The sequence below is a fragment of the Nicotiana tabacum genome, chromosome 8, assembly GCF_000715075.1.
Source record: "Nicotiana tabacum cultivar K326 chromosome 8, ASM71507v2, whole genome shotgun sequence".
Taxonomy (NCBI): Eukaryota; Viridiplantae; Streptophyta; class Magnoliopsida; order Solanales; family Solanaceae; genus Nicotiana; species Nicotiana tabacum.
The window spans coordinates 98,344,153-98,371,955 of NC_134087.1; the positions used below are offsets into that span (position 1 = coordinate 98,344,153).

The 27,803-nt window shown below is 37.1% G+C and overlaps 2 protein-coding genes across 2 annotated transcripts; one reads left to right on the plus strand and one right to left on the minus strand.

Moving 5' to 3' along the window:
• Positions 1-16,673: 16,673 nt before the first annotated feature.
• Positions 16,674-21,935, plus strand: LOC107823266 (carbamoyl phosphate synthase arginine-specific large chain, chloroplastic-like). The gene is made up of 3 exons (XM_016649897.2): positions 16,674-18,277; positions 18,946-19,638; positions 20,137-21,935. The coding sequence occupies exons 1-3, from the start codon at positions 16,931-16,933 to the stop codon at positions 21,691-21,693; spliced, it is 3,597 nt and encodes a 1,198-aa protein (XP_016505383.2). The 5' UTR covers positions 16,674-16,930; the 3' UTR covers positions 21,694-21,935.
• A 4,035-nt stretch (positions 21,936-25,970) lies between these two features.
• LOC142163227 (zinc finger BED domain-containing protein RICESLEEPER 2-like) lies at positions 25,971-27,803 on the minus strand. Its single transcript, XM_075220491.1, has one exon. The coding sequence runs from the start codon at positions 27,801-27,803 to the stop codon at positions 25,971-25,973; it is 1,833 nt and encodes a 610-aa protein (XP_075076592.1).

Below are 27,803 nucleotides of genomic sequence, written 5' to 3' on the forward strand. Positions count from 1 at the left end.
TCTCGGAAGTAGGGTGCGGTCAAATCTTTCAAAAATGCTTCCCACGAAGTATTCAAACGGGCAAAAATCGCTCGTATCCGCTCACTTTATCTTTGCACGAAAACTCTTCGTGTTTCCGAGCAAAGAGGGGCAGCTGTGAGCACGTGATTTTTGCCCTATATGAATTATTCCCACAAATTCAAAACAAAATAATTTATTTCAATGTTTGCAATTTTGTGGATTTCGTGGCAGTTTCTGTTAATTATTTGCATTTTATTTGTGCATTTTATTTTGTTTAATTAATAAAAAAATACAAATAATGCTGCATTTGCATTTAGAATTTAATTTTTGTATTTTTGAACTGATTAATAATTTAGTGTTTTATAAAAATGAGAAAATCACAAAATAGTTCATTTTTCGCACTTTAATTTTAATTTTTCAAAATTTTGTTAGTTTTCTTTAATTTGGCATTTAATTAGTGGTGGTGAGCATTATTTAGAGCCAGTTAATTCAATTTGATAGGATAATTTGGTTAGGAATTAATTTAGGTCTTATTTTAATTTTTAATTTTTAAATATGATTTTAAAAGAAATTAGAAAAAAAATCAAAAGAAAGTAAAATAAAAAGAGTTGGATTTAGAAGACCCTAATTTGGGCCATTTGTATTCGAAATTCCCCAGGTCCAAGTCGTCCATCCCCCGCACTCGTCCAAACCCCCTCACCCGGCCCAAACCACCTTAACCTGGTCTGGTCTTCCCCCCTTTAAATCAAAACGACCCCGTTTCGTTGGCAACAGATCAGGATCGTCGAGGTTTCTTGATCGGACGGTCCTGAAGCTTGGGTCAGTTTGATATATCAGTGTCCAAACAGCCCCCCTACCCCCTCTCATCTCCTTCACCAGACCCTCATCACCCCCGCCGGAATCGCCTGCCGAAAATTGTCTTCGCCGGCGGCGGTACTCCAATCGACCCTAAATTTACACCCTTGATTCCCCTCCATCTACCCATTCCAAAACCCCAAACCATCTCCCTCGAATCCCACCAAAACTCTTCGAATCTTGGATTGAAGAGGACGACCGAAACCCTAACTCGTCCAATCGGATCCAAAATCACACCAAACAACCACCTCCCCCTCCTCATCTTGAATCCCTACCCCGTTTGCTTCAAATCCTCCTGGAGTTTCTCAAATTTTAGATCAAAGATTCAAGCCCTAAGTCCCAAAATGAGAGTAGCAGGGTCTCGAGATTTTGAGTTTGAAATCGACTTTAATCACGTGTTTTCAGTCGAGAACACACGGTTAAAGTCTATTTCGGCCAAAAATGAGAGGTTCGTTTGAAGATTATTTCAAGATTTGTGTCCATTCGGCTTGGCAGGTTTTCCTAGTATTTTCTCTATCCCATTTTTTTAATCTTTTTCTTCTTCTTCTTCTTCTTCTTCTTTGTTGCATGCGTTTCTTTTTAAATCAGGAATAGTGGTTAGATATTAGCTTCTTTAGTTTTGTTTGAATTCGTTAGTTTAGCTTGTTTGACTGTTCCCGTTAGTCTTGGACCGATTAAGAGCATTTGGTTTGAAAGGCTGAATGAAATCTTAATTGCCTTTCATCTTTCTACTCTCTAGTCTCTTCTGAACTTCTCACTTTAACCTAGGTCCAAAAGAAGGGGACTAGCCCGGGATTTTCGAAGGCCCATATCTGGTTTACCTTAGGTCAGCATTGACCCATACACATTGGGTCAAAAGGGGAAATAACAGGGGCATGAGGTTAGTTTGGGTATTTGGTTGAGGGAATCTCCCTGATAACAGAATAGAAAGCTTCCTGGAAGCTGAAAAGCAGGCTTACTTGGTAAACAAGCCAAAAATTCAGGGACTAAGTAGCAAAAACAAAAATATGAAAAGGGTCTAGGTGCAAGTCTGATCCTCCTTTAGCTGCCCTAGTGCCTTGCTTATAAAGGCAGCTTTTCTTGCCTTTGAAGAGAGAGACTTTTTTGAGAGCTGGAAATCTAAAAATACAGAAACTGCAAAAAATTTACTACTTTCATAGACTTCGAGAACAAAAATTACTGTTCCATTGCATTCTCTTCTATAATTTCAAAGACTTTTAACTTCTGAAGAATTTTTGATTAATCTGGTGCTGAAATGAATTGAGTTTTGGGTGTTTGAAGTTTGGTTTGAGGTTGCTTTGGGTTATTATTCGATTAAGACTGTCTTGTACTGTTTCGTATCCATTTTTCTGGTTTGCATTGGTGTTGCTGGTGCTGAATTCTGTTGTTTACTGCTGAGTGTTCACTTCTTTTCCTTGTCAATTTCCAGGTACACGCTCTACAACTTGTATAAGGTGAATGCTTGACTTGAAGGGTGAAATGAAAAATGGAATTGTAGAGCTTAGCATTAGTTTGTTATTCATAATTTAGTTCATCTCCTTCCTTCTTTTCTGAATCTTTATTCTCTGAACCTATAGTAGCAAATCTGCTTTTGTAGTGATAAATGAACTATGGACTCTAGCTATTTAGTTTTCTTCTAATGAGTTCGAGTGTGTGCTGGGTAAAGGAGTTTTTAAGGCTTTGAGGTTTAATTTAATGCTTTGGGGGTTGTATACCTCTGTTTAGTTTGTGCTGAAGATCAATGTAGTTTTAGCTGTGATGACTATTTGAATTCATTGAAATGCTAAGTATTGGCTTGTATGTATATCAATTTACCCAGACTCTATTTTGTAAGCATGTTCACTCTCGAAGTCAAGGTTCAGATTCATGTTGAAACTAGTTAAAAACTGGTTTCAGGCGTAATAATCAGATGATTGCTTGATTTGGAAATTTGTGGTCAGAATGTTTATTTGGTCATTTCATGTGGGAATAGTTAAGATTAGAAAGCTAGATAGGTAATTGGTGTTTGATATTTCAAAATCGGAGTTTAAGCTTGCTAAGTCAATTTCATGTTCCAATTAATATCATTAATTTTCATTCCTTGATTGGCATAAAATTTGGGGCATAAAATTAGGGCCTAACGCAGGCCCAGCTGAAAAGTATGTCGAATACAGAACCCTGGGCGCCTTTGCTTCATAAAAAATTGGGTTGGGTTTGAGCCCAATTTCTAAAGACATTTTAAAAGGGGTCTGTTCAACGGTGTTCGAAATAGTTTTCCTTTGGGTCTTTAATTCTCTAATACAATGCGTTTAGTAACTTGTAGGGTAGAACCCTTAGTTTAAACAAGTAGAAGTGTCCACAAATTTTCCTTAGTTAATTAATTGAGCTTTTCAAATATAGATCGGAGGTGCGCCGTGCCAAATGAAATCTTAAAATGCATAGCCCTCTACTAATTTCTTATGATTTAGATATAAAATAACAAGTGTTCATAGTTTGCTTTAGGTCCGTTTAATATACCACCATGATTATGGACACGTTTGCGTGACATGATTACGATTTCTAAAAACAAAATCGGAGTATGCGTTCGCGCAACTTCGGCTAAACTTTCTTAATAATAGTAGTGCGTTATTAATTGTGGACACGTTCACGTGACATGATGGGTACACGTATGCGTGACTCATTTCACGATAATTTTTCTTTAAGCTGTAAAAGGTAAAAGCACATAGGTTCTAAAATTGAGTAATTGGACAATTTAATAAGCCACGTATGATCAAAGTGACCGTGCTAGAACCACGGAACTCGGGAGTGCCTAACACCTTCTCCCGGGTTAACATAATTCCTTACTCGGATTTTTGGTTCGCGGACTATAATACAGAGTCAAGTTTTCCTCGATTCGGGATTCAACCGGTGACTTGGGACACCATAAATCTCCCAAGTGGCGACTCTGAATCTTTTAACAATAAATTCCGTCTCGATTGTCCTTTAATTGGAAAAACTCCTTTTATTTATACCCTTCCGGGGGTGTAGTAAAAAAGGAGGTGTGACAGCATGATAAAAGAAAGAAACAGTTGCGACATCGGAAGGATTCCGACCACAAGTCATGGTATGAGAAAGAGGTCTAAAGAGGTGAATGTCCTTGAATTTGGATTTATTCACAGAACAATTGCCTAGATGGCAAGGAGAGTACTAAAGTATTCGAAAGACATAAGTTATGTAAATGATAAGTGCATCAGTCAGCATTCGAGGACGAATGTTCCAAAGGGGGGAATGATGTTACACCCCATATTTTCGTACATGAAAGTACGCCATGAGTAAATTGATTTAAGCTCGGGAATGAGATTATTTTTGAGGTTATAAGTATTATGTTATTTCAAACAAGTGATAAGTAAATTCGTGAAGGTTAGAGGGTAAATGAATCAAAGAAAATGAGTTTCGCGAAGTTTGACATTTTGGGATAAAATATGGTCCGAGCTATAATACCCGGTATTTATGGACTAGTACCTGTCACACCTCCTTTTTCACCCGTGCCCGTAGGGGCGTAGGGGGAGTTTTTCCAATTAAAGGACAATCGAAACGGGATTTATTATTTAATTCAGAGTCGCCACTTAGGAGATTTATGGTGTTCCAAGTCACCGGTTGAATCCCGAATCGAGGAAAAAATTGACTCTGTATTACAGTCCGCGAACCAGAAATCCGCGTAAGGAATTCTGTTAACCCGGGAGAAGGTGTTAGGCATTCCCGAATTCCGTGATTCTAGCACGGTCGCTCAACTGTCATATTCGACTTATTTATCTGATTTTAATACATGTTGAACCTATGTGCAAATTTTAACTGTTTACCGCTTTTATTATTATTATTTTTAACGAGAATTGCAACGTCGTGAAAATATACCTCGAACCACGTCACATCAATGCACCCGTGGTTATTGACGCATTTCAACTCTGTTGAGATTTGGATTTGGGTCACATAAATGTGCACCCGAGTTTAAGAAAGTAATGTTATTTAAAGTACGCGCCTAAAGAGACTAACGCGGGGTTATTTTGGGAAATGGCCGAGAAGTTCGCTAAGCAGCCGATTCCGAGTTCTAAGTAATTAATACATACATTTGTGAGGGCCCCGCAATCTGTGCATTTGCTTTGGCGAGGCTCATCTCGTTTATTTAAAAGGACGATCCTAAAGCGACTATGATTTTCTATTTAATATCATTGTCTCTAATAATAAAAAAAACTTAGTTGGTTTATGAACTACTATATTAAGAAAAACCTGCGTGTTTAAAATGCCCAATTTTGGGGCCTTTGATCAAAGCATCGGGCTAGCAAGCATGTCAGAGGCCTAAGGGGGGTGGGCTTGTTACCAAACTCGAATGATCCGTACAATTGGGCCACGGTATGGCCCAGATTGCTCATATTAACTTAAACGATCCTGAATGAAGTTTCTACGCCACTAGTTTAATACCAATTCACTAATTCATTACTTATTGTAATTAAAACGAATTAATAATGCGCTGAAAGCAGGTGAACAACTCGCAAAATGATTTTATATTTCCAAAACGTGCAATTGACACCCCAACTCTGTTTTTAACTAACGGATCAGCCTACGTCTTATGCCACTGCCATCCTAACATCTAGTTCGACATTTACATGACTGCTATTACCAATTTGAACAACGCCCCTTAATGCAAGCACAATATCACAGGTTCCAAAGTAGAATGCTAACTCCAGTTATTTCTAGCTTTAAGTGTTTAAACTAAACACACGCACTAAACTAACTAGCTAATGCCTACAGTCGACGCTTTAACCGAATTCCAATACTATTTACATTCTACACTTTCCTTTTCCTTTTCAATTGATATGGTACTTTCCAGAATTAACCATTGGCATAAAAACTAACATTCAAACTTAGTCGAACAGAATCTAATGATCCAGTAATCTAACAGTCACAGTCCCAATTAAATTAACTGCCCAACAAGCTCATTTTTAACTACAGGAATCAGTTACCAGATGCTAACATGTTTCAGTATGAACTATATTAAAAAGAATTCTCATACAACTCCATTTCAGTCCACTTACTACATACTAACAGGGATCTATATACTAACAGCAGCGACTGAGTAATTTAAATACATCAGTCATATAGAAACCAAAACAAAATTTCAACTCTTCACGTATATTCAAACTCCATGTTTTCAGCTTACAAATGCCAAAGTTATAGTTGTGTACCTGAAAATCAGTTACAATGGAAGAAGAAGAGATCAACCACAGCAATACAACAGTATCAGCAACAAACAATAACACTAACAGGTTGACAGTCAACAGCAACAAACAGGGCCAAGCTCAAGACCAAACCGCAGTCGCAAAGCCCAGGAAGAAAGAAGCTTAACCAAAACACTGAATCTACTAGGAATTAGACTAGACAGTCATAGAACACCTTTCAACAATCAGATAATACCCAGCAACCCTCAAATAAATCACCAAATTCCTTCAAGTGTCCTAAACACCCAAGTACAGAACAGGAACAGAGAGATTTGAACTATTTCTGCTCTTGCAATCAATGCAACAGTGTGAGCTGATTGTCTAAAACACTCTCTCAAGCTCTCTTAAGGTTCTAAAGTGTAGAAGAATTCAGTTTTTAAAAGCTCTCAGGACAACTGATCCTCAAATCTCTCTATGAGTTCCAGTTCTCAGAAAAATGATTCAAGAAGGGAAACTCTCTCAAAGACTAAAAAAGAACCCCCTCACACTGTGTAAAGCTCCTCTTATTTATAGCCAAACTTTATTAACTTTTTAGCTCTTAGGAGCATTAAGCTAATTAAGAAAGTAGTTCTGCCCATGATATTCCTCCTCCACTACTACATGTTTTGTTCTCTTTTTAATTCACTTGTTCCCCACTACTCTTGTCTTTTCTTTATTTAAATTCAAATAGGTATGGGCACCTATTTCTTAATCCACTTCCTTTAAACCTTCCCCTACCATTATGTCTTGTTCCCCATTAGCACTAAACAAATGCATTAGTTTAATGTTAATTAGTACTTACTGGACAGAACACTTAAACTGACCATTTTTAAACTTTTCAATTCCCAAATTACCCTCTTAACCCCTGTGTATTATCCTACCTCAACCCCTTTCAATTTGTACCAAATCCATCAGCTATAACCAATTCAACTTATCAAATTCAATCAGTAATTCAAACTAGAACTCAGGTCAGATCAAATAGCATAAAAATAAAGACCAATGCATTTGAACAAAATCATATGGAACTACCAAGGTCAAATTTCAGACCATGATTGACATAGATACATGGGAATGACTAACTATGTTCACAATTCTAAATCAAACAAAATGAATGAAATACTGTCACATACTGGATGAACATAACTAAATTTATATGTAAAATGATGAACAACAAAACAAACAAGGAATCAGACATCACAGAAAGTGAGATCATTTGAACTAGTAATACTAGTAACCAATTACAAGACTAGACACAGTTTTTGTGCAAGAACATTACGGGCACTGACCCTTACAACCAAACTAAAAAGACAAACATACTTAAACAATGCAACATATGCCAGTTGACCAAGACGAGAAAAACTGGACCAGAAAAAGGTCCGAAAGAAGAGGAGGATTAATTGACAAACATAACAAGGAAACCTAATTAGGAAAATAACAAACAATAATCAAAGAAGAAAAAGGAAAAGAGGAAAAATACCTCAAAAATCAGAAACCCAAATGAACCCCATTCTCATTGACACTTTGTTTTGAAATTTTGAAGCCAAAACGGACCTTAATCGAGTGTTCTCGACTGAGAACACTCGACTAAAGTCAGTTAAGACCTCAAACCTTTAACCTCGTACATAGTCTAAAGTTGGTTCCTCTAGGGTTTGCCTTCGATCTGATAATTCGAACGGCTCTAACAAGATTTGGACAGAACCTGGGTGGGATTTGGGGTGAGGGAATCAAGGAGGTTACTAGGTGTTAGTTAGGGATGGCTTGGGAGGTGGCGGGTGTTTGGGGCCTGTCTCTAGGTCAGAGACGAAGGCGAAGGGGGGGGGGGTATGGCTTTGGGGGCGGGGTGGGGTATGGTTTGAAATATATATATGAAAGGGTGGGATGAATCCAGGCCGTTCGATCTGATGGGATCAATGGCTTGGATCTGTTCATAAATGAAAACGGCATCGCTTCGTTTACCCTTGAGACCAGATCGGTCTTGGATGGGAACGGGTCGGGTGACAGAGGAGTTGATCTGGACCGTTGATCAAGTGAGATCAACGACCCAGATTGAGAGTTACAAAAACGACGTCGTTTCGACGGTCGTATTGCTAGCCTAATTGGACCGGGTAAAAAGGGCATCGATTTGGGCCTGTGGAACTTGGCCTGGTCCGAGTTTCTTCTCATCATTTTTCATTTTGTTTCTTTCCCTTTTTTCCCAAAACCTAAAAAAAATCCTAAATTAAATTCTAAAAACCAAATTAACTTAAATAACATTAGGTTAAGTACAAAATCACACAGTTAAACATAAAAATATAAAAATGTATATTTTTATGATTTTCCAATTATTATCGAATAATTTATGATTTTAACCCTAAAAATTATAAAATTGAATCCTAGACGTATTTTTTATATTTTTTATTTTATATAAACCAATGATTAATTAATTCTAAAAAATGCAAGATTAATTCCTAAATGCACATGCACCTACATTATTTTTTGTATTTTCCCTTGATTAGAATAAAATAAACATGCCCAGACAAATACAAATAAATCACAAACAACTCAAAACTATTTTATTTTGAATTTTCTGGAAGTAGTTTTCTCAGGGCAAAAATCACGTGCTTACAGTACCATATAAGGTACTACATGACCATGATAGTAAGGTATATAAGGTATGTTAAAAATGAGTAGTATTTTAAGTAATTTGAGACAATACTTGATTGTGTGGGTAGTTGGTTGATTATTGGTTAATGGGAGATTAATTAGTTAAATGATGAATTAGTGGGTAATTAAGATTTTGGATAAGGCTTAATAAAGCCTCCCAAACGTAGCAGCCCAAGAATATTGATTTAAATGACTCCTTAGTCACATTGCTAGATGGCATTTTAAGAGAATTGGATGGCTAAGGTAAGCATTATTAAGTGGGGACCACACCATTATAAAAAGGGACCTTTCTAAAGCGATCCATTCATTTATAGGAAGTCTCATACATCTGCTATGTAATGCTTCAAAGACCATACTTTTCACTAGTAACGTCAATCACTTCAACAAGAATTCATCCGAGACTTCTTAGCGTAATAACAACGGAATCGATCCTCCATTACTTATTGTCACAATCAACGAGTTTTAAAAGGATTGTCAAGAGAATCGGTTCAGGTATATTAAGGCTATCCCTTCTTTCTTTTGGCATAATCTATACGACACAAACGAAACGAGCAAATGCACAAATTCCATAAATGACTCTATTCATAGAAGTATTAGAAATATCTATGTTCTTGAATTTTCATGTGTCATAATATTCTATCATCTGTTCATGGGTCTCAGAAAAATACAAAAGTTGAAAAGAGATTACTTTAGGATATTACTCAAAGGCAAAATGGTCTTATGACATTCCGAAAGATTTTATTAACGTACTTTTCATGCATTGCATTCATGTAAATTGACCCATGACCAGATGACATTATATACGCGTATATATGTATGTATATATATATATGTATATGGGATATGGGAAAGGTTATGGTGTTGTATACACACCACCACCTGATCAGCTGGTATATTTTGATGATTTTGCCCACAGTGGCCAAGATGATATGATGGGATGCCCTCAGAGGCTAATGATGTTATGAAATATGTACCTATGCATGACATGACATTCATACGCATATGCATGATAACAAAATTATTTCATAATTTACAGAGTTATCCAGACTTACAGGTTGGGTCATTTACTCTATATTTCTTCCATGTCTGTTATGTACTTATTTATGTTCCTTACATACTCGGTACATTATTCGTACTGACGTCCCTTTTGCCTAGGGACGCTGCATTTTATGCCCGCAGGTTTCGATAGACAGGTTGAGAGTCCTCCAAGTAGGTCATCAGATCAGCGGAAGATGTTGGTGCGCTCCATTCGCTCCAGAGTTGCTTGTTTGGTCAGTATGATTTAGACGTGTATTGTTTGATATGGCGGGGCCCTGCACTAACCTTTGTGATAAGTATGTACTCTTAGAGACTTGTAGACAGATGTCATGTGTACGAATGCATGTATGGCCTTTCCGGCCTATGTTTTGAGTTCACAAATGATCATGTTGGCCTTATAGGCCCGTATATCACATATATACGTTTTTATGTCAGGATTGGTCATTCTATATTGAGTATTCCCTGTGTTTATTCTGGTTAGCCCATGACGGCCTGTTTGGCCCATTTGCCAACTAAAGCACTATAAGAAAGATATATTATGTTGGTACTCAGTTGAGTAAGATACCCGGTGCTCGTTGCGGCCCATAGGTTTGGGTCGTGACATAGAAGTTCAAAAAAAATTGAAATTTGTGATCTAAAACAAGCCTTAAATATTTGTAATTACTAGAATTTATCTCAAGGATAAAATAGAAACTTTAAAGATAAAGTATTTCTAAATATACAAAAAAATTCTATTTTATGCATAATAAAAATGAAAATGTGTCATATAAAATAAGACAGATGGATTACACATTTTGATGCGGAGGAGTACCAATCCTATCTAGTTCCCGTTTGAACATAAATTTTGGCTTTAAAAAAAATTATTTGTTCAATTTTTGAAAATAATCTTAAAATAAATTTTCAAATTCCAAAAACTAGTTTGGGCCACCAGTTTTTGGGTGAAAATTTATCTTCAACTCACATAACTTCAATATTTTTTAAGTAAATGCATGTCCAAACACAATTTTAACTTTCAAAAATTATTTTTCAACACAACTTCAAAACTCATTTTTTTTCAAGTTTCAAATATTCAAATGCTAGCATAAATCTCACATTGCCCTTTGAATTTTAGCACGTCATACAAAAAAAATGTACCTGCACCAGCATTGATGCGCTAAGATATTCTTAACTTTGAAGTCATTCGAAAAATTTATTTAGATTCATTCCACATACCCAATTATATTGTCACTCATGTAATATGACTTAGTTAAGGATATACCTCATGGAGTTAAATCAAACACTTATGCTCTCTTATACTAGGAAAATCTTATACATATATTAGTTGGAATAATATTTTTATTGAAAGGATGTATCTTCAGCTGAATTTAACGAAGAGGATAGGTAAAGAAGAAGAAGAAGAGAGAAGAGAGAGAATACTTTGTTTTTTGTTATTCAGAAAAAATAGAAGCCTCAATATACACACGTGTATCTCTCCTCATTTATACTACCTATCTACTTAATACAAATTAATTATCTTAACTACTCAACTAACTGTACATGTGAAACTAACTAACTGACTCCAACTAATATGTACAACACCAATAGCCTATGTACAAGGATTGCTACTACTGCTCTTTTCAACACTCCCCCTTAAGTTGGGTGATGAAAAAATATTGATCATCCCCAACTTGCAAACCATCTCAATATGTAGTTGTTTTCCAAGTGCCTTGGTTAGTATATCTGCAATTTGATCTTTACTGGGAACATGGACAGTTTTGATCATGCCCTGTTATAGTTTTTCTCTAATGAAGTGACAGTTAATCTTTATGTGCTTTGTGCGCTCATGATACATTGGATTTGAAGCAATCTGTATAGCTGCTTTGTTATCACAGTACAACTCCATAGGCAGATCAACTTGCATTCCTAATTCTTCCAGTAGTCCATTAATCCAAGTTAACTCAGCTACAATGTTTGCCATGCTTCTATACTCGACCTCTGCTGAAATTCTTGAAACTGTGCTCTGTTTCTTGGATTTCCAAGAAATCATGGAGTCTCCAAGTTTTATGCAAAAGCCTGTAACAGACTTCCTAGTCACTGAGCAGGATGCCCAGTCTACATCACAAAATGTAGACACCTTCCTACTCCGTTTGCTACTCATCAACAAACCTTGTCCTGGACAGTTCTTGATATATTTCACTACCCTCAATGCTATATCATAATGAGACTGTTGTGGTGCATTCATAAACTGACTGAGAACTTGGACTGCATATGAAATATCTCGCCTTGTGATTTCCAAATATAAGAGTCTCCCTATAAGTCTCTGATACAGTCTGATGTCTTCAAGCTCTGTGTCATGTCCTTGCTTATCAAAAAGCTTGTCATATTCCACACTAGTAAGTTTCATATTCTGGTCCAAAGGGGAGATGCTTGGCTTTGCTCCTCCTAGGCCACATTCTGACACGAGTTCCAATGCATACTTCCTTTGGTTCATGAGGATTCCCTTATGTGATCTTGCAAATTCAATACCAAAAAAGAACTTTAGCTCTCCCAAATCCTTCATCTTGAAATTGTGATTCAGTATGTCTTTAACTTCTTAAATTAAGACATCATTACCTGTAATCAAAAGATCATCAACATAGACCAATATAATCACTATGGCATTCCCTGTCTTCTTAGTGAGTAGTGAATGATCCAATTTGCTTTGGTTGAAGCCACACTCTGTGAGAGCTAGGTGAGCTTTAAATTCCATTGTCTGCTAACCTGTTTTAATCCATAGAGGAATTTGAGTAGTCTACACACTTTAATCTTCCCCTAACTACCAAACCCTTGAGGCAATGACATATAGACTTCTTCTGAAAGATCACCCTGTAGGAAAGCGTTGTACACATCCATCTGAAGTAAGGGCCAACCATACTGAGCAGCTAGAGCAAACACTCCTAACTCTGACCATCTTCACCACAGGTGAGAAGGTCTCATGGTAATCCAGTCCCTCTTGTTGAGTGAACCCCTTGGCAACTAAGCGAGCTTTGTATCTTTCCACAGTCCTATCTGCCTTGTACTTTACCTTATAAACCCATTTTGCAACCAATTGGAGTCTTGCCTACAGGTAAATCTACCAATTCCCAGGTGTTATTATTAGTGAGGGCCTGAACCTCAAGCTTCATAGCCTGTACCCAATTGCTGCCTTGAGCAGCTTATTCAAAGGTTGTAGGTTCAACAATGGAAGAATAAGAGGTGAGACAGTCTTGATAAGAAGGTGATAAAGGAGAGTAACTGAGGAAGGAAGAAATGGGATAAGGAGTAGAAGTAGACTGGACCTGATGCACATAATCAATTAACCATAAGGGAGGATTAAATGTCATGGCAGACTTCCTTAGAGTAACATCTGAAATATGAGTAGGTTGTGGCTCAATGGGAGAAGGAGGTGAGGCAGTAGGATTAGGATGCATAACAGGAGATGGAGGTGGTTGTGGACTAGAGGGCTCTGGTTGTGCAACAGAAGTTGGAGGTGAACATGGTGGTACATCATTCTTGGCAGGAAATGTATCATCATATGAAGAAATATGAGCTGGACTAGGAAAGGTAGGAGTTGAGTTAGGGAGATGTGAATGCAGAAATGCGGACTTGGGATGTCTAAAAGGAAATGTATTTTCTTTAAAAGAGACATCTCTGCTGGAAAAAAGGTTCCTGAGGAAATGTTGTAGAGCTTATATCCTTTTTGAGTTTCTAAGTAACCCATGAAAATGGCAGGAATGGCTTTAGAAGAGAACTTATTTGTGAAGCATGGTGTGGTTGCATAACACAGATAGCCAAACACTTTAAGATGAGTAAGTGAATGTGGTTGACCATAAAATAGCTCATAAGGAGATTTCCCTGAAAGAACTGAAGAAGGCAATCTGTTAATGATGAAGGCAGCTGTAAGAACACATTCTCCCCAGAATTTCAAGGGGACATGGGCTTGAAACCTAAGAGCTCTAGCCATTTCAAGTAAATGCATGTGCTTTTGTTCAGCCACTCCATTTTGTTGTGGAGTGTGCACATAAGAACTGTGATGGACAATCCCAAAAGAAGTAAAAAGAGTTGCACATTTAGCATTAAAAATTTAAAGACCATTATCAGATATAATGATCTTGATAGAAGCAGAAAATTAATTCTTAACAAGTGCAATAAAAGACTTGATTAACAAGAACACATCACTTTTCATACTCATCAAGTAGATCCAAGTCATTCTAGAATAGTCGTCTACAATGGTAAGAAAGTATCTATATTCATTGTAAGTGGATATTCTATATGGACCTCACACATCCATATGTACAAGTTCAAAAGGGGTTACAGTTTTATTATGACTAGTAGGAAAGGGGAGCTTAGTTTGCTTTGCTAAAGGACAGATAGCACAAGACAACTGCTCTTTATTCAGCTAATGAGTTTTTAGAAATTGAATTTTTTGTAGGACCGCTAATGGAGCATGGCCAAGTCTTTGGTGCTATATAAAGCACTGATCTGAATGCTTTGATTGAGAACAAGCAGATGCTGGAGTAGAAGCTGGAACCGACACAGAAAAAGCAGCAGGAACTGAAACAAGAGAGGCAACAAGACAGGAATTTGTAGTAGGTATTGTTGTATTGAATGTTATGGCTAATGATTACTCAGGTGCTTTGACAGGTGATGGCTTCTTGGCAGGTTGAAGTATGTAGAGGCCATCCTTGTCCTTACCAATCCCCCTCACCTTGCCAATGCAAAAGTCCTGAAAAATGCACAACATCTTAGCTCTTTGGTAAGTTTGGATACTAACAACAGGTTATATTTGAAATTTGGAAAATAAAGCACATTACATAATTCAAGATCATTAGAAAGATTTAATGACCCTGTATGTGTTACTGATGTAATGTTTCCATTTGGCAGATGGACTTTACTAGTATTGGGAAACACAAGAGTAGATTGAGTTAAAAGATCCAGACTAGAAGCCATATGGTTTGAGGTCCCAGTGCCAATTATCCAGGAGTTAGGTTCAGAACCTGCAAGCAAACAAGTGCCAAGGAATTCTTTTATACCTACTATGTTAACTTTGGCTTCTGCAACTGCTGGTTCATGGCTGATTAATTTCAAAAGTTGATTATATTGCTCTGAGGTGAACATTGGCATGTTGCTATTACCTGATGATCTACTTGCTTCTGGTTCTTCAACATGACTAACAATGTTGGCAGAATATCCAAGATTGACACTATAAGCTGAATGCCCCATTATCTCCTGAACTTTGTGGCCTATCATAATTTCTCATTTTGTTGAATTTGTGATTGGAAGGATATCCCACCAACTTGTAGCAGTTTTCTCTCCTGTGTCCTTTCATATTACAATAATCACAATAAGGTCCATTGTTTCTTTTGAATCTGTTGTTTTGTGTGGCAGCTAGAGCTGTAGGATCATTCAAGTTCATCTGTTGCAGTGTTGGTGTGAGTTGTGATATCATATTGGACTGAATCCATTGGCTTTCATCCTACATTATCATATTGTAGGCTTGATTGAGGGTTAGAATAGGGACTGTTAGCAACACTTGACTCCTAGCTTGGGCATATGTTTCATTTAGTCCCATTAGAAACTGTACAAGTCTCTGTTGTTCCATATGTTCTGCATACTTTTTATGTTTTGCACAGTCACATGGCAAAGGTATCATGGACCAATATTCATCCCAAACACTCTTCAGTTTTGAGTAATATTCCGATACTGATGAAGTGCCCTGACTTATGGTGCAGATTTCACGGAGCAATTGATAAACTCTAGTAAAGTTTTGCTCGTCAAATCGTTCCTTAAGGTCCATCCAAACACTGGTAGCATTAGTTGAATACATCATTCCATTTGCCAACTCTTTTGATACAAAATGAGTGATCTATGACAGAACGAAAGCATTACACCGTTCCCATTCATGTTCTAAGTCGCCATTATAATGTTCTTTACAACACGTCCCGTCTATGAGCCCTAATTTGTTCTTCGCCAACAACGCAACCTTCATAGAATTGCTCCATGCTGTATAGTTTTCTATTCCTGTTAATTGATGTAGAACTAAAACACTACCTGGATTATCTGATGGATGCAGATAAAGAGGATGTCTAGGATGAATATATGTGAACTTCTCCCCATTGCTCGTCTCAATTTCTCCAGTTTCTGGCATTTTTACCTTCAATTTCTTAGCAATTTGAAATCAAAACTCACCTTAATGTGAAAGAAGAGTGAATGAAGGCTCCGATTTGTGAATATTGCTGGATTTTAGGGCAAATCAACCTCTCGCACAACAATCGTGAAATTCTAGGGCAGATCTGAATTTCTCTCAGAACTTCAACGAAATAGAGTTGATTCTTCAACAATAATCACCAATTCCACAACAATTCAGCTCAGAAACGCCATGGATCTAGGCTCTGATACCATATTGAAAGGAAGTATCTTCAACTGAATTGAACGAAGAGGATAGGTGAAGAAGAAGAAGAGAGAAGAGAGAGAATACTCTGTTTCTTGTTATTAAGAAAAAATAGAAGCCTCAATATACACGTGTGTATTTCTCCTCATTTATACTACCTATCTACTTAATACAAATTAATTAGCTTAACTACTCAACTAACTGTATATGTGAAACTAACTAACTGACTCCTAACTAATATGTACAACACTAATAGCCTATGTACAAATATTGCTACTACTGCTCTTTTCAACATTTTTATTTCATAAGAACGAGTTATGCTCGAAGCTAAATATATTAAAATTGAATAACTAAAAGAAAAAAACAAAATCACAAATAGAATTTTAGATGTGTTTAATTTTATGAAATTCAAGAAAGTAAGCAAATATATTTGTTCAGATTTTTTTAGTTAAAAAGAGAGCAAATAAGGAAGCAAATATATTTGTTCAGATTTTTTTAATTAAAAAGAGAGCAAATATTTTTGAGATTAAAAACGTACTAATTCAACCCGAGGTTAAACGTCCAAATGTTGAATAACTTAAGGATCAAACTTGGAATAAAGCAATAAAATCGTTATTTTCCCATAATAGTAATATGATTGAAGTTAAGCCTTTTTTTTTGGTTAAAATCCGTACCTAGTAATTCCTAATCCACGACCTGTATAAGAGTTCTAAAACCCTAGCCTCACCGGAAACCAGCATCTTCCTCCTCTAAAATCTTCTACAGAACCCTAATCAAATTGCTTCACACTGTTTGAATGAAGATGGGTTATTGTGAAAATGCTGCATATAGGCTCATCTCTTCATCTTCTTCCTCTGTTCTTCCTCCTTCCAAAATATATTCATCAAGAACCCACCTTTTCCCACTATTTCCCCACTCTGCCAAATCCTCAGTTTACAAAAGCTCCTCTTTTCTGCACCTCCAGTCTCGGCCATCCGTTTTGGGTCACACCCATTTGCGCAAAAGGGTGAATTTTTCGATTGTCAATGAGCAAAGCCCCAATAATGATTCTGTTGTTCAAAAGCAGAAATTGGGTAAAAGAACAGATATAAAGAAGATTTTGATACTGGGCGCAGGGCCAATAGTGATAGGACAAGCTTGTGAGTTTGATTATTCAGGTACTCAAGCTTGTAAAGCTCTTAGGGAAGAAGGGTATGAGGTTATACTGATTAATTCGAACCCTGCAACGATTATGACCGACCCCGACATGGCGGACAGGACTTATATTGAGCCAATGACACCAGAACTTGTAGAGCAAGTCTTAGAGAAAGAGAGGCCTGATGCATTGTTGCCTACAATGGGTGGCCAAACTGCTCTTAATTTGGCTGTAGCGTTGGCGGAGAGTGGGGTGCTTGATAAGTATGGAGTCGAGTTGATTGGGGCGAAGCTTGGTGCCATAAAGAAAGCGGAGGATAGGGATTTGTTTAAGCAGGCAATGAAGAATATTGGGATAAAGACTCCACCTTCAGGCATTGGCAATACTTTGGAGGAATGTATCGAGATAGCCGGTGAAATCGGGGAGTTTCCATTGATTATAAGGCCAGCTTTCACATTAGGTGGCACTGGTGGTGGAATTGCTTATAACAGGGAGGAATTCGAGGCGATATGTAAGTCGGGGTTAGCAGCTAGTTTGACATCACAAGTTTTGGTTGAGAAGTCTTTGTTAGGTTGGAAAGAATACGAGCTTGAGGTTATGAGAGATTTGGCCGACAATGTGGTTATCATTTGTTCAATTGAGAATATTGATCCTATGGGAGTTCATACGGGGGACTCCATCACTGTGGCTCCTGCTCAGACTTTGACAGATAAAGAGTATCAACGACTTAGGGATTATTCGATTGCCATCATCAGGGAAATCGGGGTTGAGTGTGGTGGTTCTAATGTACAGTTTGCTGTAAATCCAGTTGATGGGGAAGTCATGGTAATTGAAATGAATCCTAGAGTTTCGAGGTCTTCAGCTTTAGCCTCAAAAGCTACTGGCTTTCCAATAGCTAAGATGGCTGCTAAGCTATCAGTTGGATACTCCCTGGATCAGATTCCTAACGATATCACAAAGAAGACTCCAGCTAGTTTTGAGCCATCCATAGATTATGTTGTTACAAAGGCAAGTATCTTTACTTTATTGCTTCTCTTAAATTCCAATCGTGTTGTGTAGTATGTTTCTCTTATGTGTTAATTTTCTCCCTAGAAATTTAATGTTCCGTTACTTATAAAAGAATGCAATAATATTCATTCGGTTGTCTCAATTCAGTTATATAGGAGTAAGAATGGTATCTTGTTTCTACTAAGGTGTCTATTTATGGCCTTGAGACATAATCATCTCTAAAACATGCTAGTGTAACTTGACAACCAGAATATTCACCACCCTTTTTTCTTTGGTACAATGAATTATTTGGTCCCAGCTATGACCAAAATATGGCTAATTTTTCGACCTGGGTTGTGTAGAGACTGGATAGGATAAAGAAACAGGAACATATGATTCTTGCCAACGGAAATGAACCCTGGCATCTCTGTCATCAGCTCGATTCCTATAATTTGTTCTTTAAATTATGGTAGTATTCTTATTGCTGCTGGCAAGTATTTTACAAGAGAGTGTATGCAGCGTTGTTACAATCTTGACACACTATTTCAAAAGCTGGTTGTGGGATAATACATTAATTAGGATTTTTTATTATTTCATGATCTGAAGATGACCTAATAGTTTTTTTTATATTTCGAACTCCATTATTTATACATTCACAGTTAGTTGTCTAAACAATGTACATTTTGCAGATACCCAGATTTGCATTTGAGAAATTCCCTGGATCTGAGGCCATACTGACAACTCAGATGAAGTCTGTTGGTGAGTCCATGGCAGTAGGTCGCACATTCCAAGAATCCTTCCAAAAAGCAGTGCGGTCTCTAGAATCTGGTTATTCTGGATGGGGCTGTACCCAGGTTAAGGAATTGGACTGGGATTGGGACAAATTGAAGTATAGTCTTCGGGTTCCTAATCCTGATCGCATCCATGCGGTATATGCTGCAATGAAGAGGGGGATGAAGGTAGATGACATCTTTGAGCTCAGTTACATAGACAAATGGTTCCTCACTCAGCTAAGGGAGCTTGTAAATGTGGAGCAATTCCTTCTGGCTCGCAGTTTGTCGGACTTAAGAAAGGATGACTTCTATGAAGTGAAAAAGAGAGGGTTTAGTGACAGACAGATAGCTTTTGCGACAAAGTCCAGTGAGGAGGAGGTTCGGTCAAGACGTTTGTCTTTGGGTGTGAAACCAGCATATAAACGAGTTGATACGTGTGCTGCAGAATTTGAGGCTGATACGCCTTATATGTATTCATCTTATGACCATGAGTGTGAATCAGCTCCTACCGGTAGGAAGAAAGTGTTGATTTTAGGTGGTGGACCAAACCGAATTGGACAGGGTATTGAGTTTGATTATTGTTGCTGTCATACATCCTTTGCCCTTCAGGTTTGTGTTTCTTGATCATTGATTTTGGGTCTAAATTTTGCTGCATTGCCTTTTAGGGTATACTTCTTCAACTGTCAATGAATAACTCGATCAGAATTGGGTCGAGGCTTACGTTCTGATAAGGTTTCTTCCATATAATGATTCAAATTACTGATTATTCTGCAATACTACTGAAATCAAAAAGTTGATAAATTCTGGGAAATGAATGTCATGATCTACAGGTTCCTTTTAATATGGAAGACTCCTACAACATGGCTCCAATAAGAAATATAACATTGGTTGAATGGATTTTCAACTTTTTAGAATGATGAACTTCTGGTTGCACAATGCAGACAATAGAAAAATCACAGTTTTCATCTTCGCATATAAAGTATTTGAAAAATAATATATTGGTCTTTTGTTCTGTCTTGGTTCTCATAGTTGGCATTTTATGGTTACTACTTTGCTCCTATGTTGCTTTCCAACCTTGAAATTTGAATTTTTTTTTGGTTTATACAGGACGCAGGCTATGAAACAATTATGATGAATTCCAATCCTGAGACAGTTTCTACAGATTACGACACAAGTGATCGTCTCTACTTCGAGCCTCTGACAGTCGAGGATGTTCTTAATATCATCGACTTGGAAGGACCTGATGGTATCATTGTGCAATTTGGAGGTCAAACCCCATTGAAACTCGCTCTTCCAATTCAGAATTACTTGGATGAGCGAAGGCCTAAGACCAGAAGTGGAGCTGGCTTTGTTCGCATTTGGGGTACATCACCTGATTCCATTGATGCAGCTGAAGATAGGGAGAGGTTCAACGCCATCCTGAATGAACTACAGATTGTGCAGCCAAAAGGGGGTATCGCAAAAAGCGAAAAGGATGCCGTTGCCATCGCGACAGAAGTGGGATATCCTGTTGTCGTCCGGCCCTCTTATGTCTTAGGTGGCCGGGCAATGGAGATAGTTTACAACAATGACAAATTAGTGACATACCTTGAAAATGCTGTTAAGGTAGATCCGGAGCGCCCTGTCCTGATTGACAAGTATTTAACCGATGCTGTAGAGATTGATATTGATGCACTTGCTGATTTGCATGGTAATGTGGTCATCGGTGGAATAATGGAGCACATTGAGCAGGCTGGGGTTCATTCAGGTGACTCAGCTTGCATGCTTCCTACACAAACAATTTCTGATTCATGCTTGGAAACTATTAGGTCGTGGACTACGAAATTAGCAAAGAGGCTAAATGTGTGTGGCCTCATGAATTGTCAATATGCCATCAGTGCTTCTGGTGAGGTGTTCTTGCTTGAGGCTAACCCCCGTGCATCACGGACGGTTCCTTTTGTTTCCAAGGCGATTGGGCACCCGTTGGCTAAATACGCTTCTCTAGTTATGTCAGGTAAATCACTACATGACCTAAACTTCACCAAGGAGGTTATCCCAAGACATGTATCAGTTAAAGAAGCTGTTCTTCCATTTGAGAAATTCCAAGGATGCGATGTGCTTCTTGGTCCTGAGATGCGCAGCACTGGTGAGGTAATGGGTATTCACTATGAGTCATCAATTGCATTTGCCAAGGCACAAATTGCTGCCGGACAGAAAATGCCACTTTCGGGCACTCTATTCCTAAGTTTAAATGAATTGACAAAACCTCAACTTACCACAATTGCTCGAGCCTTTTTGGGGATTGGATTTCAAATCATTGCAACTTCTGGAACTGCACGTGTACTTGAATTAGAAGGCATGCCAGTGGAACGAGTGCTTAAAATGCATGAAGGGCGGCCACATCCTGCAGATCTCATTGCCAATGGGCAGATTCAGTTGATGGTGATCACAAGTTCAGGGGACGCACTTGATCAGATTGATGGCCGGAAGCTGAGAAGGATGGCTCTCGCGTACAAGATACCTGTAATAACAACAGTGGCAGGGGCTTTGGCCACCGCTGATGCAATAAAAAGCTTGAAATGCAACAAGATTAAGATGACAGCTCTTCAGGATTACTTTGATGTCAAGAAGGTAGAAGCTGAGCTAAAAAACTTGCAGTGTGCGTCATCTGTTTCTACTAGTTGACTTGCCACTAGGTGAATCAGTCTTCTTTGGTTGCTTGTAAGTTTTTATCTTGTTCTAATCTATGTTATAGGTGGCATTGTTGCTTTATGGATTTGGTGAATGAACCTCATTTTCTCCATTCTTTTTCTTCCTGAACTAGCTTAACAAATGTACTGGAACATCAAAATCTACTTGTAGATTAAAATAGGTGATGATGGTGCTAATTGTTGATGCAACTATAATCAGTTGGGCTGTTTCTTGAATTACTTTTCATCTTCTGAATTTATACTAGTTTTACATATATCTGTGCACCTTTTCCCCTCTTCTCTAGGTTGACTCAGATGTTGGACCATAAATTGTTACTAGAAGTAAGTGTTGAATTTGTAAAACAAGATGACGTGATCTGTTGAGGCTTATAGTAGAGCATTTATTTGCTGAATGTAGTTTATTTCATTGGTCTCTAATTCCTGGTGCTCATATGCATTGAGCGGTGCCATTGGCCTTTCTCAGTTCCAGCAATTTTCAACACCAACTGCAGCTGTGAAGGATAAGTTGAGTTGTGATATCAACAAGCTGTCTTGTGGTGATCTATGGCGTTTGGTTAAAACTTTGCCCCTGAAATTTATCCATTTGCAGAGTATTTTATTCCTTTTCTGTTCTGCTTTTCTTATCTTTGAAACATAGGGGAAGAGAACTAATCTAGCAAAGAGTGTAGCATCAAGCTAACCGCCGTTGTTACAGAAGGTGAATTTGTTTTTTCTTTCTCAAAATACTAATCTGAACATTAGAATAGGTAGGAAATGGATGAAAGGAATCTATTCACCTTTAGAGGACCTACATTTTATTTATTTATTTATTAATAGAAGAATGAAAACATAGCTGAGTTCTTTATTTTACTACAATTAATTTCATGTTTGTGCTTTTCGCATTTGATGCGGACCTCCTACTGTTGATGAAGCGTATTTGATAATTAGAATTTAAACACCCAATCCTGAGGTTCTGTGTATGTCTTCTATATACGTAAAGTGTGGAGTGCGTTAATATATTTAGATAAGTGGGTCATCGATCAAATAATTGATTTAAACGTGTTTAAGAAAACCGAATGAATTATATAATTACCTATGATTAATAAGCCACGATAACAGAAGAGGAGGAGTTGTTCGTTCTACATCATTTTGAACTTTTTTATAGACTTAGTTATACCAATTAATCACCATATATTATGTTAGTTACTACTACTACTACATACTAATGGTCGTAATCCATTCGGTAATATGGGATTGGTCACCCTTGAAAAGAGATGATGAAGAAAATTAACAAGTTAATAAATATACGAGTCAAGCTGAACCAAATTCAACTAGTGTATAAAGACTTTGTCGAGACTAAACAAAGGAGGGTTTTCTCTATGTTTTCATCTCTCTTCATTTTCTTTATTGGTATATATGAATGTGACAATGGCTAGTAGGAAGGCTAGAGACAAAAGGTTGGTTATTGGCTATACAGTTTTCTTACTTTTTAGGCTCGATCTCATTCTCAACCTTGACGGAAAGAAAAAGAAAATTGGCGTTTATATAGCTAATTGTTTAGTATAATATGAAATTAGATTTCCACCATGATTGTTGCAACTCCATCGTGCAGAATTCAGGTTCAGATTTCCAATTTATACCAAATACTTAAAAGCATGCAGTGTGTAGATTAAGGAAAAATTATATTCCTGCAGTTTATACAAGTAAACATCATTATATTGGTAAGTGGTAATTAACACAAAAATGTCTTAGGTGGCATATTTCTAGCAGTATGGTCCAATAGAGATTCAGAATTCCTACCTTTCCTTTTTCCTCTCCTTTCTTGAAGTCAAACTGTCAATGTCAATAAATAAATAAATGAACTTCCATTTTAGCTTCTTGTTAGTGTTTTAAGAGACTTAATTTTGATTTAGTTTTCTTGCAAAGTATAATAACACACATGTAAATTCGAGTGATGAATAAAAATTGCTTTATAGCTACAATTGAGCGTGGAACCTAGAGCATTCCATCTAATATGAGTCTAATAATTTCTACAAGCAGAGATTGAGGATAAGCACAGTGAGGATATACAAGTCTTTTTCAACTTCAAACACATTTAATTGGTTTCTTCCCATGATATTAATTGGGCGCACTACTTAGGTTGGGCTTATTGATGGCAATGATAATTTATACTTTCGGTCGTAGCCTTTGTTCTGCACTAAATGCTTCTTCCTTTTCATATGGAAAGCAAAGACCACAAGAGAAGGGAAAATGAAATTCGTATGACCAATGCAAGATCTTTCACCGAATCAAAATTCCAAGTCATAATCTTTCTTCTAAGAGGAGCTATAGCTAGTGATTATTAATTGAGTTTGCAACCTACTCTCCTGTTTTTTTTTTTTTTTTTAATTTCTCACCCGGTGTTCGGTACCCGCTTTAGTTGGAACTTTAATCAAATTCACATCGCGTAAGGCCTATTAAGCGTCCCCTACGTACCATGATCTTCTTAATCCTCAGGGAACGAATTCGAGACCTCTGATTAAGGGTGACAGCATTTTATATCCATCCCACGACTCTGCAACCTACTCGTTCAACCTTTCAATTTGACTTTCTTAAAAAAAAGAAAAAAAAAAGGAGGAGGTAGGAAAAATAAATGCAGGAAGTAAAGGTAGAAGATCATGCCATTCCGTCGACTGTGACATTCTTTAGGTAGTTCAATTTCTGACCATCGAACAATGAGTCAAAGTGGCAAGCAGCATTAAAGTACAGCTCTTAGAAGTACTTCAACAATATAAAAATCATTAATGCATGGAGAGCTGCATGTGTGAAATCACTTTGCTAATATATCATGACGTGTTAGAGATACTATACACAATATCATCTACATCAGATATGTAAATCAGTAAATGTTTCAAAAGTGATTTTATGAATTTTTGGATCGAGCCATTTAATTCCACTCATTTCTTTAGAGATTTGTACTGAATACTCAAAAATTTTAAGCTATATATATATATACTTTGGATCTAGACCTAGGGGTGGGCGTTCAGTCGGTTCGGTTCGGTTTGAATAAATTCGGTTCGGTTATTCGATTTTCGGTTTTGTAAATATGATAACCGAAACCGAACTGAAATAAGTTCAGTTCAGTTCGGTTTTTAAATTTCAGTTCGGTTAATTTTGGGTCGGTTTTCGGTTTGAACATTATCATATTGGGCTGGGCTTATTCTGCTTAATAATTGGACTAATTTGTTGGTTGTTTCCAAAATTTTGGACTTTTTGAATGTGTTAAGTCATAAATCTGTTCTTTTCAGTGTAAGCCTGGATTTTTGAACTGTGGATGAGATGACCGAAAAAGGAGCAATTCATCAATTAAACATAACCAAAGGATGCTGCTAATTACACGGTTTACCCCTCTACTTGGTCCATACAAGATCCCACAATCATACAAACAAATATAAACTAGGGAGTAGGGAGTAGTTAGTAGTTACAACCAAAAGAGCACTACATTACAGAACCAAAAAACCAAAATAGCTATGCTGCTTTGCTGCCACTGCTTACAAGTTACAGCCATGGCCCATGAGAGAACAAAAAACTTAGAATCTATGCTACTTTGCTGCCATTGTTTAGTACAAGCATATTACATAACCAAAAGAGTAATCCAAAAGTTAGAAAGTTTTCATGCTGCTGAACAGCTGAAGTCTCAAAACCAGAGAAATAATTACATTAAGTAGCATGAAACAAGTGAAGTCTATTTACTATAGCATCACTTCCATCTAGGCGCCATGATCAAACCTTTGCAACAAAAGACATAATTATAGGTCAAAAACACAATTGATTTATAATAAAGTATATCAATGTTATATCTTCAAATATACAGAAGGCTATCAACTTACCACACATGGTACATGTTGCAACTATATGTCAATAATAGTTGAATCTTTTGCACTATCAGCCAGATCTAAGGAAAATATAGAAGAAAACTTTGTCATGCATCATCAGTGTTAAGTAAACTATTTGTAATATAATAAAGGAAAGACACAAAATAATTACCAAGTTCTAGTTGTTCTAGATACTCCAAGTCTTCCTCAACTTTAATAGGAATAGGTTCACTTCTAAGCCAATCTTGAAGACAAATAAGAGATTGCACCAGTTTAGGCGTCAACGAACTCCTGAACGAGTCAAGAATGCGACCTCCCGTGCTGAATGCACATTCAGATGCAACACTTGAAATAGGAATGGCTAATACATCACAGCCATCTCCGCAAGAATGGGAAATCTAGGCTCATTGATTTTCCACTACTTTAAGATTTTAAAGTCATCTGTTTCAGGCTCAAGATCTTTAGCAAGATATCTTTCTAACTCTGATTTAGTACCTAAACCTCCGGTCACTTCCTTATGTTTCTCAAATTCTAATTTTGTTCTCATTGTTCCTCTTTTTAAAAAGCTACCATAACCACTGACAGTAGTTGTTGTGTTTCCAGATGAAGCAGATGATGTTCCTATTGAATTTTTTTTAACATAATAATCAAACAAAGAATCCATATAATTTTTCACCTCTAAAATCAATTTTTTGCCTTCGTTTTCTCCAAACATCCTCACAATTGCAAAAGGAACATATTCAAGCTTGTTACGGGGATTCAAAATTGATGCAATAAAGATCATCTTGTTCATTTTTTCAGGTTCACCCCAATACTTGACAAATTTTTCTTTCATTTTTTTTGCCATTTCTTTCAAACTAGTATCTTCATGTTCCATCCACTCTTTCAAAATAAGATCAAGCTCACAAATTTCAACAAAATACACATTGGAAGTGACATAAATAGAACCAGAAACCCTCAAAGTAAGCAAATAAAAAGCTTCAAGAAATTTTACCATTGTTCTCACATTATCCCAGTCAACACTTGTGAGATCACCTGCACTAGTTCCATCTTCACAAACATAGGTACGAAGATGATGCAACAATCCAATATCAAAGAAACTATATTTGTCAAAGGCAAGCTCAAATTGTTGTGCTGTGTCTAACATCATGTATGTAGAGTTCCATCGAGTTGAAACGTCTAAGCATAATGATCTCTTAGAAGTTAACTTTTGAGATTCACAACATTCTTTAAACTTTCTAATCCTAGCGGGAGATTGTCTAATGTATCTCACAGCTTGTCTAACTCTCTTGATAGAAACACCAATTTCTTTCAACCCATCTTGTACAATGAGATTAAGTATGTGAGCCATACATCTAACATGCAGGTGTTTACCATTCATTATATTAGTTCCCCAGGTAGTCAATTGTTTAGACACTTCTCTTACTGTGACATCATTGGAACTAGCATTATCTACAGTTATAGTAAATACATTTTCCAACCCCCAATCAAGCAAACAATTAGTAATTACCGATGCCATATCATCACCCTTATGACTAGAGATAGGACAAAAGTTTATTATCCTTTTATGCAATTTCCAATCTCTGTCAATAAAGTGAGCAGTAAGACACATATAGTTTATTCTTTGTATAGAAGTCCAAGTATCTGTTGTAAGACAGATTTTAGGACGTGCTTCATTGAAGGACTTCTTCAAACTATGTCTTTGTTCACAATAAAGTTCATAACAATCTCTTGTCAATGTTCTACGAGAAGGAATTTGAAATTGAGGCATTGTGACTCCCATAAACTTCTTAAATCCTTCCTTTTCAACAAAACTAAATGGCAGTTCATCCAAAATTATCATTTGAGCTAAAGCTTTCCTACTAAGTGCTTGATCAAATTTCCAAGTGGTAAGCACCCCTTCATTTGCCCCATTTGAAGCTAGTAGAAAACTGATTTGTGTTTGACTATTATCCATGATACGGGGCATTTTGGGACACTTAATGAGATGATTGTTCATTGATGTAGTACCATTACCTTTCGTAGCAGCAACATAAGTTTTTTGACAGTAGTTACATTTTGCTCTTTTAGCTCCACTAGGATCATCATATTTCTCAAAATGTTTCCAAGCATCAGATCTAGGTTGCATCACTTTCCTTTTCTTTGGAGCTTCATCAGGACTGTCTGGACTGAGACCTTCAGTATTAGGTATGCTATCATTCGAACCCCCACCTTCGCAGGTTTCGCTTACCCTACTTCCATTTTCTTCCAT